The 14379-nt window shown below is 37.8% G+C and overlaps 1 protein-coding gene across 50 annotated transcripts in view; it reads left to right on the top strand.

Moving 5' to 3' along the window:
* The window catches only part of LOC111152143 (regulating synaptic membrane exocytosis 1), a 498025-nt gene extending 484534 nt beyond the window's left edge, over positions 1 to 13491 (top strand). For all 50 annotated transcript variants that reach the window (XM_022510447.1, XM_022510446.1, XM_022510482.1 and 47 more), the window contains 5 exons: positions 3277 to 3415; positions 5606 to 5718; positions 8703 to 8804; positions 11374 to 11513; positions 13221 to 13491. In XM_022510447.1, coding sequence (XP_022366155.1) covers positions 3277 to 3415; positions 5606 to 5718; positions 8703 to 8804; positions 11374 to 11513; positions 13221 to 13439 — 713 coding nt within the window. In that variant the 3' untranslated portion in view covers positions 13440 to 13491. The remainder of the gene's footprint in view (positions 1 to 3276; positions 3416 to 5605; positions 5719 to 8702; positions 8805 to 11373; positions 11514 to 13220) is intronic.
* The last annotated feature ends 888 nt before the right edge of the window (positions 13492 to 14379 follow it).

Below are 14379 nucleotides of genomic sequence, written 5' to 3'. Positions count from 1 at the left end.
TTATGTAAACAAATTAGTAGACTCTTCACTTTTAATTTTTATATTCATTGAACGAATATGTATTAAGTGACAACCATGTGAAACCTGTGTTAGGAAATGATAGCCTACTTGATGAGCCCACTCTGCATCTGTTACCTGCACTGCCAGGTACACACAGAGCCCCGAGATCTCTGGCCACAGAACGTTTTGGCCAGAGTCAACATCAACATTGGAAAGACTGCAGAGGAAAGCTGTGCACGGCTGAGAAGACAGTGGCCCCCTCCGGATCACCATTACTCACAAGCCTCCTCCCACGCAGTCAGCAGGACAGTCCCGCCACCCGTGTTGCTTCCCTGTTCCCTCACAGCCTGTGTCCTCACTTACTCCGGACTGATGATTAATGAGACCCTGACCCCTTTATAATAAAATCATTGCCGCTCTACCCTGTCACTCTCTCTCCCCCCTTATCATTCATGTTTTTTTTTTCCATAGCGCTTATTACCAAGCATATATTTATTTATTTGTTCATTGCCTTGATTGTATACACACATGAGAATGTAAGCTCCATGATAGCAGGAAATTTGTCGTTCATCAATATATCCCCAGCACCAGAACAGTGTGTGACACATAGTAGGTGCTTAGTAAATATTTGTTGGATGGGTAAATGAAAAACTGAATGAACAAGTAACCAAACTTCCCCACTACTGATCGTCTTAACTGTTTCTCCTCCAGTTTCCAGAGTCACCACACCATTTAGATTTCAAGTTTGCCCTGGTTTTCTAGCTATGATAGCCCTTTTTCTCAGTAAGAATTCAGTGTCCCACCCTGGATTTACTGCCTCCCACTGCTTTGGGGAAACATTTGCATAACACTGCTTAGCTCACTTCAGTAACACAGGGCTGGGGCTTGCCTTTTACCCCTGAAGTGGACTGTAGCCAGTATGGGTGCGTGAATGAAATGTTGCTCTATCGTAGTGACTTCTAAAGGAGCTGCATTTGAGAAGAAGGCACAATCAATCAATCAATCAAACAGCACTATAAAGTCCATAAATAAAGTCACTACCTTCAGTAAGTGTACAAATTCTGCAATGACGAGTCAAATAGGCAAGATAGAGACTAGAAGGGGGAAGAGTAGAGAATCCCACCTAAGGGTGGGAAAGTGGGTACATCCATACGAATGTTGGTAGGAATGATTTAAATTACTATGTTTCTAAATGGCAATTTAGGAATAGCTATTAAGACGAAACAGATTCCTACCCTTTCACTAGCATGCAACCTCTAGAAATTTGTTCTATAAAAACTCTCCTGTAAGCTGGAAACATTCTAAGTGCTCATCAGTAAGGAGATGGCTTAATTATGACACCACCTAATGGTGCAATCATTTAAAAAAAAATAGAGGGGCGCCTGGGTGGCTCAGTGGTTAAAGCCTCTGCCTTCAGCTCAGGTCATGGTCCCAGGGTCCTGGGATCGAGCCTCACATCGGGCTTTCTGCTCGGCAGGGAGCCTGCCTCTTCCTCCTCTCTCTCTCTGCCTACTTGTGCTCTGTCAAATAAATGAAAATCTTTAAAAAAAAAAAAATAGAGACATGTTTGCATTATAGTTACATTAAATGGAATGAGGAAAATGTGTGATCTTGTTACTGAGTTTCTACCCATGTTCTAGACACTAGGGATAACAGTGAGCAACATTCACAATGTTCCTCTCCTCCTAGAGATGAAATTCTAATTGGGGAAACAAACAATAGAAGATTAATGGCAGAGCAGAAATACCAAGCATGGCAAGGAGATGGCAAATGATAAGGATGAGAGAAAGCCTCTCTGAGGGGGTGACATTTGCACAGATATCTGAGCAAAGTGAGGAAGCAAGGCAAGAAATTCAGAAGGGAAAGACAGGAAGGCAGGCCCTGAAGCAGCATGCTTGGAGTGTTCAAGAAAATTCAGGAAGACCATGTAACGGGAGAGCAAGGACAGGATGACAGGCAGCGTGTGAGATCTGAGAGGTGGCCAGGAGCATTTTACGAGCCATAGTAACAATTTTGGCTTTTCTTTTAGTTTTGATGATAAACCAGCACAAGATCTTGAGCAAGGGAATGACATATTCAGATTTATGTTTTTAAGGAACTGCCATGGCTCTTATGTAGAGAATATTCATCATTGAGTCCATATAGCATAATCAATTTTTTTTTATTAGGCAAACTACAAAAGGATTGCAGTGACCAAATATGAGAGGAAAACAGCAGTCTTTCCTATTGTTTATCTAGGAATGTTTTGGAGCACCTACTTCACAAAGGTTTTATGAGGGTTGGAGCCTTTCTGTGTTTATATACATACATAGATGCATACAGAGCATATATTAATGGGTATTAAATGCTGCTGTATGAAAAATTGAAAGAAAATCAGAAATATGTATCAAATGCGTAGATGTTAAAACTGGGGCGGGTATTAAAAGTCTAAGTATTTGCCTAACACTTTGATACTGTTCTAATCCAATAAGTGTTTTAGAATTTCATTTCCATGGTATGAATAGAATGCTGGTTAGTGTGTCTCAAAGTGGCTTGAGGAGGGTTGCTCTGAACTTAGAGTTTGTCAGGAAAATGATCGGTCATTATAATTCATGATGCAAAGAGAGACTCACACCCAAAACTGCCAGTCAGAAGTCATGCAGCTGAGGCAACAAGCCATGAGAGAGCCAAAAGGCTTCGAGTTGAGATAATACCTGTTCTACCTCCCTAGGTATGCTCTGTGCCATCTCAAATGAGCCTGTGTATGGTAAAGTGTTTCAAAAAGCATTAAATGAAATACTACTGTTTCTCTTTATGGGATTACTGATACATGGTCAAAACTGTGCTATTTTTCATGCCTGGTTCCCTGTGCCTCTTCTCCTTTAAAGGACAAGGCCCAATCATTAGGTCTGTTCCCATACATTTGGAACACTCCAGACTGAGGAAAAATCTTTTAGGTTCTTTGGCATCATCTTTCCACATAATGCCGTTCGGTGCCAAATCCCGCTTTTCACTGCAGTGGTCACTTGAGCAGCAATATTACAATGAGCTCATTTTGGTTCATTGAGATTCAGGCCGTCTCTGGGCCTGGGGCAGTGGTCTGCCCTCCACGACTACCTTCTTGGCCAAAGCATATGTTGGCAAAGAGATATTGCTAACCAGATCATTCTCTTAGACTCTCTTTTTCTGAGCAAGCTTTTAATTATAGGCCTCATTGTTTTATTTGCAGAATCGGTCAGTATTTCGGGAGAGATGGTCTAAACAAAACTTAGAGTTTCTTTTACTCTCTCTTGTCAGAGTCAGGCCACAAGAAGTTAAAAAGCACCATCCAGAGAAGCACAGAAACAGGAATGGCAGCCGAAATGAGGAAGATGGTAAGGCAACCAAGTCGAGAGTCTACTGACGGCAGCATCAACAGTTACAGCTCTGAGGGAAAGTAAGTGATGTCAGCACCTCTGTTTGGCTTTAGAACCACCAGTTGTGTGGTCAAAGGTAAAATAACAGCTGCCAGCGGTTTCAGTGGAGCTGCTCTACTTAACTAGGGCTTCAACCCTCCATGTTTTAAACAGCCTTACCTCTTATGATATGTACACAGGGACACACTGCTGTACCTGGTCACTCAGACTTTTCAAAGGTATGAAGAAAAGCTGAGTTAACCTGAATAAACCGATCTCCATCATCCAGAAAACTCACAATAGTCCCTTCCTGGATGTTTAGTGTAGAAATGCTACATTTAATGGGTTATTTCATGTGGGAAAACTCATAATCTGGTCTAGTCACCAAAATCTGAATTAAAATTTAGAATTGAGAACTGATTTCCCATATTCCTTCTTCTCTCCAAACTATTTTTTTTTTTTTTTTGGTTTCTGAGTTGTTGGAAGTCTAACACTCTGATAATAAGCAATTATAATTTTTTTGTTTTTAAAACACCACTCATTTTTATCTTAGGAAAAAAACCCAGAATTTATCTTCCTCATTACCTTTCTTGTTAAAGAGTTTTAGTTAATTAATCTTAAAATACATCTTAAAATCTTAAAAATATAGAACTAGATTTGTGTTTTACTTACATGCTTTTACATATAGATCTCGCAAAAAAGAAAAAACCTGCATTTTTCTATGCTTGAGAAATTTTCTGATAAAACCAAACTTTTACTGAGGTGATAGATCTTACAATTAAGTAATTATTAGTCTGCGGTGGATTACTTGGGGATTGATCATGTACAAATTTTCTATAATTATTCACTTACTGCCATTTAGAAATCTCATTTACCAATCTAATAGTAATAATTTATTTTACTCTACTGGCATTTTTAAATTTTGTTCGGAAGATGAAATAAAATTATGCCAAGTTAATGTTCATGACATGCTTTCCTATTCCTGAAACTAGTGTTTATTTGATCAAATGATTTGTATGTATACTCCCGGTAAGATATAGCTAAGAGCAAACATCAGCAGGAATGAAAGTTACGGAGATGAACTTGCTGACAAAATGCCAGTATTTGATGAAGTGTTGTAATGTACAAATGAAAGACAGGAGACATTATTTTCTGATATAAAACTAATAAATAATATGTACCTCCACTGTGGATAAGCCACTTAACCTCTTACAGATTGATTTTCATAGTCTCTGAATGTTATCATATGTGCCCTCTCTAATTCCCTTGATTATGAGGAAATAATATGTGAAAAAGCACATTGGAAACAATAAATCCCTATAGAAATATGCTTATTGAAAAATGCTCACTGAGGTCCCACTACATAGCAAGCATGGTTCTTGTTGCCCAGGATACATCAGTAAACAAGAAGAGCACACTCACTGTCCGCTGGAGCTTACAGCCCCGGGAGTTCAGGCAGTCGGGGTGGAGTAAGAAATGGACGGCGCCTGGGTGGCTCAGCTGGTTAAGTGCCTGCCTTCTTCTCAGGTTGTGATCTCTGGGTCCTAGGATTGAGCCCCGCATCAGGCTCCCTGCTCATCGGGGAGTCTGCTTCTCCCTCTCCCACTCCCACTGCTTGTGCTCTCTCTCTCTCAAATAAACAAATAAAGTCTTTTTAAAGAATGCTTTATTTTGAAGAAAAAAGAAATGGGCGTAGTCTAATCAATTCTCTTCCATTTGAACTGAATGAAAATCTCAGATAATATAAAAATGTAGTTCATTAAAAAATGAATAAATGAAACATTTTTACCTGTGAATAAGAATTTGTGCTTTGCTATAACATATATTGAAGACATTATCAGGTACATTTTGAATTTAGCATTAATGTTACTGAATGTTCATGAACAATTATTTATGTAAAATTCATGATATAAAAATTAGTGTCTCATATTTTATGTCAACAATGTATTTATGTAGGGATTTGTATTTGTAAATGTCCAGAAAACTTCGTATATTAAAAACTATAATGACACCCTCCTGAATAGAACATCAGCTCTTAACTTGAGAGTTTATTTCAACCTTTTCTCAGTCAGTGCTGAATTCATATCCTTGGTTCAGAGGCAGTGAATGCCAAGAGTCTAAGTAAACTGCCTAATGTTCATGATTCGGGATCAGAATTAGTAGTCAAATGGAAACTAATAAAAGGAATTCTAGGAGATCTAATGTTTTGATTTTTATCCTTTTGCTGATAGCTTAATATTTCCTGGAGTACGACTAGGAGCAGACAGTCAATTCAGTGATTTTCTTGATGGACTGGGACCAGCTCAGCTTGTTGGCCGCCAAACCCTTGCCACCCCTGCAATGGGTAAGAACCATTTTTTCCACAGGAAAACTGATGTTTCATGACCAACAAGGTCATTTAAAGTATCATAATAGTAATATAAGTGAGAAGCAACATTTGAGCAAGGGTATTGCTGGCTTCAAATGACTATTCTAATTTCTGATGCATGTTTCTAACTTGAGACATGATGCAAAATGAATAAAGTTAGTCATAAATCTTTGAACTGTCAGAAAACTTTGTCAACATAGAGTCCACAACAGACCCAAATGTAGGATGAGGGTAGCATTTCACAGCATAGAAAGATGATGGATTATTCAGTAAAGAATGTTGGCAAAACTGTTAAACTAAACAAACAAAAAAGATTAATGAAATTGCCTCCCTACTTCAGAACCTATACATATATTTTATACTCAATTACAAAAGAGAACTGGGGTAGAGAAAGACACTAGAAAATACTAAAAAAGACTTAATGTTTCTTTGCTCTTGGAATGGGAAAAATCTTTCAAAGGATCAAACCAAAGACAGATAAATTGAAAACTCCTACTAGCAAGATACACCCTAAATTAAGTTAAAAGGAAAATGATGAAAGGAGAAAGTGACATGTAACATGTACAATAGCTATTCCCCTGAAGGATACGAGATTCCATGGAATTCTCAGCAAAATGCATGAAAATAGGTCACCACAAAGGCACATCATCATGGACTCTCACAGCACCAGAGATCAGAAAATCCTACAAGTCTTCTAAGAGGAAAAATAATTCTATACAGAAATATCAAAAGTCAGATTCCCATCAGACTCCTCAGTAATAATACTGGGAGCCAGAAGACTGCTGCGTATTATCTTAAAAATTCTGAGTAACAGTTGATTTCCAACGTAGAGTACCGCAGCCAGTCGAATTATCAGGTAAGTTTCAGGCTGGAATAAAAAAAAACATACTGACAAAGAAAGGTCTCGGAATATTTTCCTCATACGCAACATTGCTCAGAAAGTGACTAGAGGACATACCTCAACAAAATGAACTAAGTGAACTTAAAAAAAATAGGAACTAAAAAAAGAAGAAAAGATCCAGTAAATAAATGCTTTAACACAAGAGAGAAATGGTTGGGATACCCAAAACAATAGTGAGGAAAAATCTGAAGATAACAGCTGTAGGAAGCTTCAAAAGCAGTTTGCACTGGGTGTTGTACGCAGTTGATGAATTGTTGAGCTCTACATCTAAGGCTAATGATGTACTATATGTTGGCTAATTGAATTTAAGTAAAATTAAATTAAAATAAAATAAATAATAAAATAAATTAATTAAATAAAAATTTGTCCAAATTGTCAGAATCCATAAGATAAAATTACAGAATACCTAATGTGTTTGATTTTTTGGAAGAGGTCAACAAGGAGAAGAGAATAAGGGGTTGAACTAATGATATGTATACAAAAATGTAAGCAGATGCTTTTTAAAAAGACACTATTTAGTATAGGGAAAAGGAAGAGCTGTCCAAGAAATGAGAAGTAAACACAGTATTCTAGTTCGTTCATTTCTAAGTAATGTTACATAATCATAATTATAGAGTCCAATATTGGGATAACAGAAAGTGTCAAGTATATGGCAGCGGTAGGAAGGCAGTGAGAGAAAATGAAGTTAGAAGTCAATAATAATATCTAAAACTGAAAAATATAGAAAAATACCTTATATGTATAGTATTTAGAAATAGGGAGGTAGATGCCAAATAGTACAAAATAAATCAGATAAAAATATTGAAAATCTTGAAAGCAGTGACCTTTGGAAGGCAAGAAGTTGAGAAAGATAATGGGACTCTTTTACACTGATAAGAAGACTTATAGAACAGTTTGATTTTTTAACTGTGTGTGTATGTAATTAAAATAAAAACAAAAGAGAAGTCTGGGAGCTGAGGTCTAAAACAGAGTTATAAAACTAATGAACAATCCAGAGCCACAAAGTTGATCAACTGACCTGGCAAATAAAGAGAATTCACAACTGAGAAAATGGAGAGAATTTAAGAAAAAAATTAGAAATAATTACATTTAGCATTTTCAGAAACTAAGTATCATATCAATCAGAAAATGATGAGCACTTTAGTAAAAATGGCCAAAGGACATGAACAGGAAAAACATAAAGGGATACAAACTGAAAATATTTAGAGATATGTTCAGCCTGTCTATTAATATGCAAATTATCACTTTTTAACCATCAGATTGGTAAAAATTAGACATATTCCTAATACCCCTATTCGTGGGTGTGGAAAATGGGAGGATAGATACTTCGGTGGTAGTACCAACGGGCACAAGCTTTCTGAAGGGTACATAGCAATATGCGTGGAATTTTTGATTGTCCATTTAACTAGACCCAATAATGTAAAATCTGTGCAAAATTTCTGTATAAAGCTGTTCATTGCAGTATTATTTGTAATAACGACAACACAGATAACTGGTATTTCCATCAACAGGGATCTGGTTGAGGTAATGGCGTGACCATTCACTGGTCCATACGGTCAATGAATTGAGGATGTGTGGTCACGACAGAGACTGATAGATGATAGATAAAAGATAGATAAGAAGGAATAAAGGGAAAAAAGGAGTTAAAGAAAAAGTACTTATGAGGTTTCTGGGATATTCACCAAAACATTAATAGTGGTTTTTTCTAGGTAACAGAAATACAGATAATTATACTTTTACTAAGTATTATACACTAGGTTACATAAAGGATAAGAAACCCTACTAGGCTTAAATACTTCAGTATTGTTGTTATTAAGTGATTTATAAAGTAATATAGGACTCTCATAACATGGATTAGTACCAGAAAAATGAAGGAAAACATTTTAAAACCTGATTGGGAGGCAGGGGAAAAAAAGTGGAAGCAGGGAGCTCTAAATAGGAGGGTTTTTAATCAAGATCATGAAGATTACAATCTGGAGAATGTCGTGTACCTCTATTTTTTTTTTAACTGTGTGTAACTGCAAAGAAGCTGAGACATTTGCTTCCTTTCCACTTGCAGGTGACATACAAATTGGAATGGAGGATAAAAAGGGCCAGTTAGAGGTTGAAGTTATTAGAGCACGAAGTCTCACGCAAAAACCTGGGTCCAAGTCCACACCCGGTAAGGAAAGGTGGTACCGAGTTTGGACAGGAGACTCTGACATAAGCAAAAAAATCAAAATATTTGCTGCATTTGAATTCTGTGTTCTCCATTTTGCATCATCTGACTGATTAAAAAGGCAGCTTTTCTGTATTCTTTGATTCTTTAAAAATGGATCTGGGTTTTCCTTGCACAATTATTCTGTCAGAAAATATAAGGAAGAGTATTATTTTTTTTTTAATTTTATTTTTTATAAACATATAATATATTTTTATCCCCAGGGGTACAGGTCTGTGAATCACCAGGTTTACACACTTCACAGCACTCACCATAGCACATACCCTCCCCAATGTCCATAACCCACACCCCCCAACCCCCCTCCCCATCAACCCTCAGTTTGTTTTGTGAGATTAAGAGTCACTTATAGTTTGTCTCCCTCCCAATCCCATCTTGTTTCATTTACTCTTCTCCTACCCCCTTAACCCCCCATGTTGCATCTCCTCTCCCTCATATCAGGGAGATCATATGATAGTTGTCTTTCTCCGATTGACTTATTTCGCTAAGCATGATACCCTCTAGTTCCATCCACGTCGTCGCAAATGGCAAGATTTCATTTATTTTGATGGCTGCATAGTATTCCATTGTGTATTCATACCACATCTTCTTTATCCATTCGTCTGTTGATGGACATCTAGGTTCTTTCCATAGTTTGGCTATTGTAGACATTGCTGCTATAAACATTCGGGTGCACGTGCCCCTTCGGATCACTACGTTTGTATCTTTAGGGTAAATACCCAGCAGTGCAATTGCTGGGTCATACAGTAGTTCTATTTTCAACATTTTGAGGAACCTCCATGCTGTTTTCCAGAGTGGTTGCACCAGCTTGCATTCCCACCAACAGTGTACGAGGGTTCCCCTTTCTCCACATCCTCGCCAGCATCTGTCATTTCCTGACTTGTTAATTTTAGCCATTCTGACTGGTGTGAGGTGATATCTCATTGTGGTTTTGATTTGTATTTCCCTGATGCCGAGTGATGTGGAGCACTTTTTCATGTGTCTGTTGGCCATCTGGATGTCTTCTTTGCAGAAATGTCTGTTCATGTCCTCTGCCCATTTCTTGATTGGATTATTTGTTCTTTGGGTGTTGAGTTTGCTAAGTTCTTTATAGATTTTGGACACTAGCCCTTTATCTGATATGTCATTTGCAAATATCTTCTCCCATTCTGTCAGTTGTCTTTTGGTTTTGTTAACTGTTTCCTTTGCTGTGCAAAAGCTTTTGATCTTGATAAAATCCCAATAGTTCATTTTTGCCCTTGCTTCCCTTGCCTTTGGCGATGTTCCTAGGAAGATGTTGCTGCGGCTGAGGTCGAAGAGGTTGCTGCCTGTGTTCTCCTCAAGGATTTTGATGGATTCCTTTCTCACATTGAGATCCTTCATCCATTTTGAGTCTATTTTCGTATGTGGTGTAAGGAAATGATCCAATTTCATTTTTCTGCATGTGGCTGTCCAATTTTCCCAACACCATTTATTGAAGAGGCTGTCTTTTTTCCATTGGACATTCTTTCCTGCTTTGTCGAAGATGAGTTGACCATAGAGTTGAGGGTCTATTTCTGGGCTCTCTATTCTGTTCCACTGATCTATGTGTCTGTTTTTGTGCCAGTACCATGCTGTCTTGATGATGACAGCTTTGTAATAGAGCTTGAAGCCCGGAATTGTGATGCCACCAACTTTGGCTTTCTTTTTCAATATTCCTTTGGCTATTCGAGGTCTTTTCTGGTTCCATATAAATTTTAGGATTATTTGTTCCATTTCTTTGAAGAAAATGGATGGTACTTTGATAGGAATTGCATTAAATGTGTAGATTGCTTTAGGTAGCATAGACATTTCACAATATTTATTCTTCCAATCCAGGAGCATGGAACATTTTTCCATTTCTTTGTGTCTTCCTCAATTTCTTTCATGAGTACTTTATAGTTTTCTGTGTATAGATTCTTAGTCTCTTTGGTTAGGTTTATTCCTAGGTATCTTATAGTTTTGGGTGCAATTTTAAATGGGATTGACTCCTTAATTTCTCTTTCTTCTGTCTTGTTGTTGGTGTAGAGAAATGCAACTGATTTCTGTGCATTGATTTTATATCCTGACACTTTACAAGGAAGAGTATTATTAAATTAAGAAAAGTTTAGCTATGATTGTTTCTTAGCTTGTGTTGTTTTTTTTTTCTCCACATTTACAAATGGAAAGGAAAATTTTATTTATTTATTTATTTATTTATTTATTTTTTAGTTTTAAGCATAAAAAGGAAACAATGAGCTTTCAGTTATACACCTGTATCGTGATGCCAGCTGTACCCCAGATCAGTCAGTCTTAGGTTAACTTGGCAGACCTTTACTGGGAATGATGAAAATGCCAGTTGTGGTAACGTTAAGAGTTTTAAGAAAGAGAATTTATGGAGCACCGGAAATTTAAAATGATTTAAACAGTCAATAGGAAACTTTTCACTAAGCATCTCTAATTCTCTAATAAGACATTCTCTAATCAAATCAATTTAACTTGAAGGATTAACTTATATGTTAAATATTATTTTGTTCAGCTCCATACGTCAAAGTGTATCTTTTGGAAAACGGGGCCTGTATAGCCAAGAAGAAGACAAGAATTGCACGAAAAACCCTTGATCCTTTGTATCAACAGTCCCTGGTGTTTGACGAAAGCCCACAGGGTAAAGTTCTTCAGGTCAGTAACAGTGTGACTGTTTACATAGTAATGTCCACATTATTCATATAAACACTAAAGAGGTGGTCAAACATGAAGAGAATAGATTTCAGGGAGGAGAAATGTGACATCTTTGAGTAGAAAAAAACATTGTTAATTTACAATACAAACAATATGTAGTATTGAAAATATCTGATGGATCTAAGGGAAGACATAATTTTTATTTTCTCTCCCTTCTTTTTTTTCCTCTCTCCATCATCTCCTTCCGCTTTTGCCCTACTTCCCATGTCCCGTCTTCTCGATAAGTAAGTTGGTAGTATAGGATGGTAGATAGGTAGATAATCAAGACCAATGATGCTAATGGTTTATTGAGCATTACTGTGTGCCGGACATGGGATACAAAGAGGAAGAAAGGAAGGAAAAAGAGAATATTCAGGACTGGTGAATGTCGGATGCATTGTTAAGTAACTGCATACATTACTTCTTTCTTTCTTTTTTTTTTTTTTTTTTATTTATTTATTTGACAGAGATCACAAGTAGAGAGGCAGGCAGAGAGACGGGGGAAGCAGGCTCCCTGCTGTGCAGAGAGCCCGATGCGGGGCTCGATTCCAGGACCCTGGGATCATGACCTGAGCCGAAGGGAGAGGCTTTAACCACTGAGCCACCCAGGCGCCCGCATTACTTCTTTTTTTAAAGATGTATTTATTTTAGAGAGAGCACGTGGTGGGGGAGGAAGCAGGGGAGAGAGAATCCCAAGAAGACTCCATGCTGAACACAGAGCCCGACTCAGGGCTCCATCTCATGACCCCAAGACCAAGGGTCAGATGGTCAACCAACTGCACCACCAAGACACTCCCTTACATTACTTCTTTTAAACATGTTAACTATCATGTGCCTAAAATATCATAGTCCCCATTTGAAAGATTATGTATGAGGATCACGGAGATTAAATAATTTGGCAAAATTACTCAGTAAATTGAAAGGGGAAGTTTTGCCACTCCTGCCTGTATAAGCGAGTGAATGAGTTCAGTTGAGAACCTTCACAGCTGACCAGAGGAGTGGAAAACAGAACCTTAGGAGGAGGAATAAGTGTAATGGACTACTCATCTGACTCCGGCAGGAGCTGACCCAGATTGTACTGCCTCTAAACTCTCTGACTTATTAATCATCTGCTCAAATCAGAATTGTCACACAAATTTTCAAAAGGCAATGACTTACAATTATTTTTCAACCTGTCCCTTAACTACCAAATACATAATATAAAAGAAATATAATGCATGTTCTCATTCTTTATACACAGTCCATCGTATACACACTCCACTGGACATTGAATTATGTTGTTTCGCCCGGCTAACTTGCACAAATTTTAATTTCTGTATCTCTGTGGCCCTCACATCACTTACTAGATAGTAGTTACTCAAGAAGGTATTGAATTTGTATATAAACAAACTTGTATATTTATTTCTTTAACATGGTTTATGTAGCTCAGACCCCTCATTGACTAGGGAAACATTACTTGCACTCTATCAAATCTAAAAGTTATTGGGCAGTGCCTCTTTGAGCTCTTTATTGTTAGTATCTTTCTGTCTGTTCTACCTCCTTGGTATCAGTTTACATTCATTTCCTCTGCTTCCCTGACTGGCCCACTTTGACAGAAGAGTTGCTTTCAACTCTGCAAGTGTGAAAGAAAGAGACATTCAAGTTTCATTGCGTTTTTCTGTCTCACAGGTGATTGTCTGGGGAGACTACGGCAGAATGGACCATAAATGCTTTATGGGTGTGGCTCAAATCTTGTTGGAAGAACTCGATCTATCCAGTATGGTCATCGGATGGTACAAGCTGTTCCCACCATCATCCCTGGTGGATCCCACACTCACTCCCCTAACCCGCCGGGCTTCCCAGTCATCTCTGGAGAGTTCAACTGGGCCTCCCTGCATCCGCTCATAGTGAACTCATACCAGAGTCATTCCAGTGAAACTCTACCTTTCAGGATAATAATCTGAACCAGATATTTCATGATCAAAAAGCATTGTTGGAGACAGACAATCAACTTGTGTTTTGCCTGTAGTAGTTTTTCAATAATATGTCCCACTTGTTGTTTAAAACCTGGCTTCATATGACAGAACAAGGCAGTCTATCAAATTACAGTAAGAGTCAACATGCTAGTGAGAGTCACTGATGCTTCTGACAAACAGAAAAAGAGGAAACTTCAAATCCAGACACGCACGCGCGCGCGCGCGCACACACACACACACACACACACACACACACACATACACAGAGGCATGCACACAACCCAAACTGAACAAACTGGAAACTCTCACTCTGAAAAGTTGTATTTTACATGTTTCTGCACAGACCACAAGCAGTGTTATTTCCCTGGTGTTTGAGAAGTTTTGTTCTTCTGTGTGTTTTATTTGTGTGCTGTTTGTTGGGTTTTGGTTTCTTGATTTATTTTTCACTGTATTTGTTATTTCCACTAGTTTTTGGATATGTCATGACAGGCCTCATGATGCTTACAAAGACCCTTCCTTTCTTTTCTGAAAAGCACCAAAAAAGGGCTGAAACAGTCTCTGTGGCATCTCCCCAAAGTGTTCAACATCTAGGCAAGATGAGGCCAATGAAGGGTTTTGCTGGCTTTCATTTTAGAATCCTTCAGTCTTGTGTGTGGAAACCCAGAAAACAAAAAGTTATCTTCTGAAACAAATAATCACAGAATCACTCTTCTTAAATGAAAAATAATCTGTGTTCTAAAAAGTTAATTTATTTTTTCCATTGTCTTTTATGGAAGACTTTTAAAGAAGTCAATCTGCAACTAATGCTGGGAATTAAAACTAACTGCATAACTGTACTTTGGGAAACACTCCTTGTAATAACTTTTTCTTCC

Source organism: Enhydra lutris, unplaced genomic scaffold, assembly GCF_002288905.1.
Source record: "Enhydra lutris kenyoni isolate GAN:26980312 unplaced genomic scaffold, ASM228890v2 scaffoldscaffold28, whole genome shotgun sequence".
NCBI lineage: Eukaryota > Metazoa > Chordata > Mammalia > Carnivora > Mustelidae > Enhydra > Enhydra lutris.
Note: the sequence above shows the minus strand (reverse complement) of the source record. Positions and strands in the feature narration are given on the sequence as shown.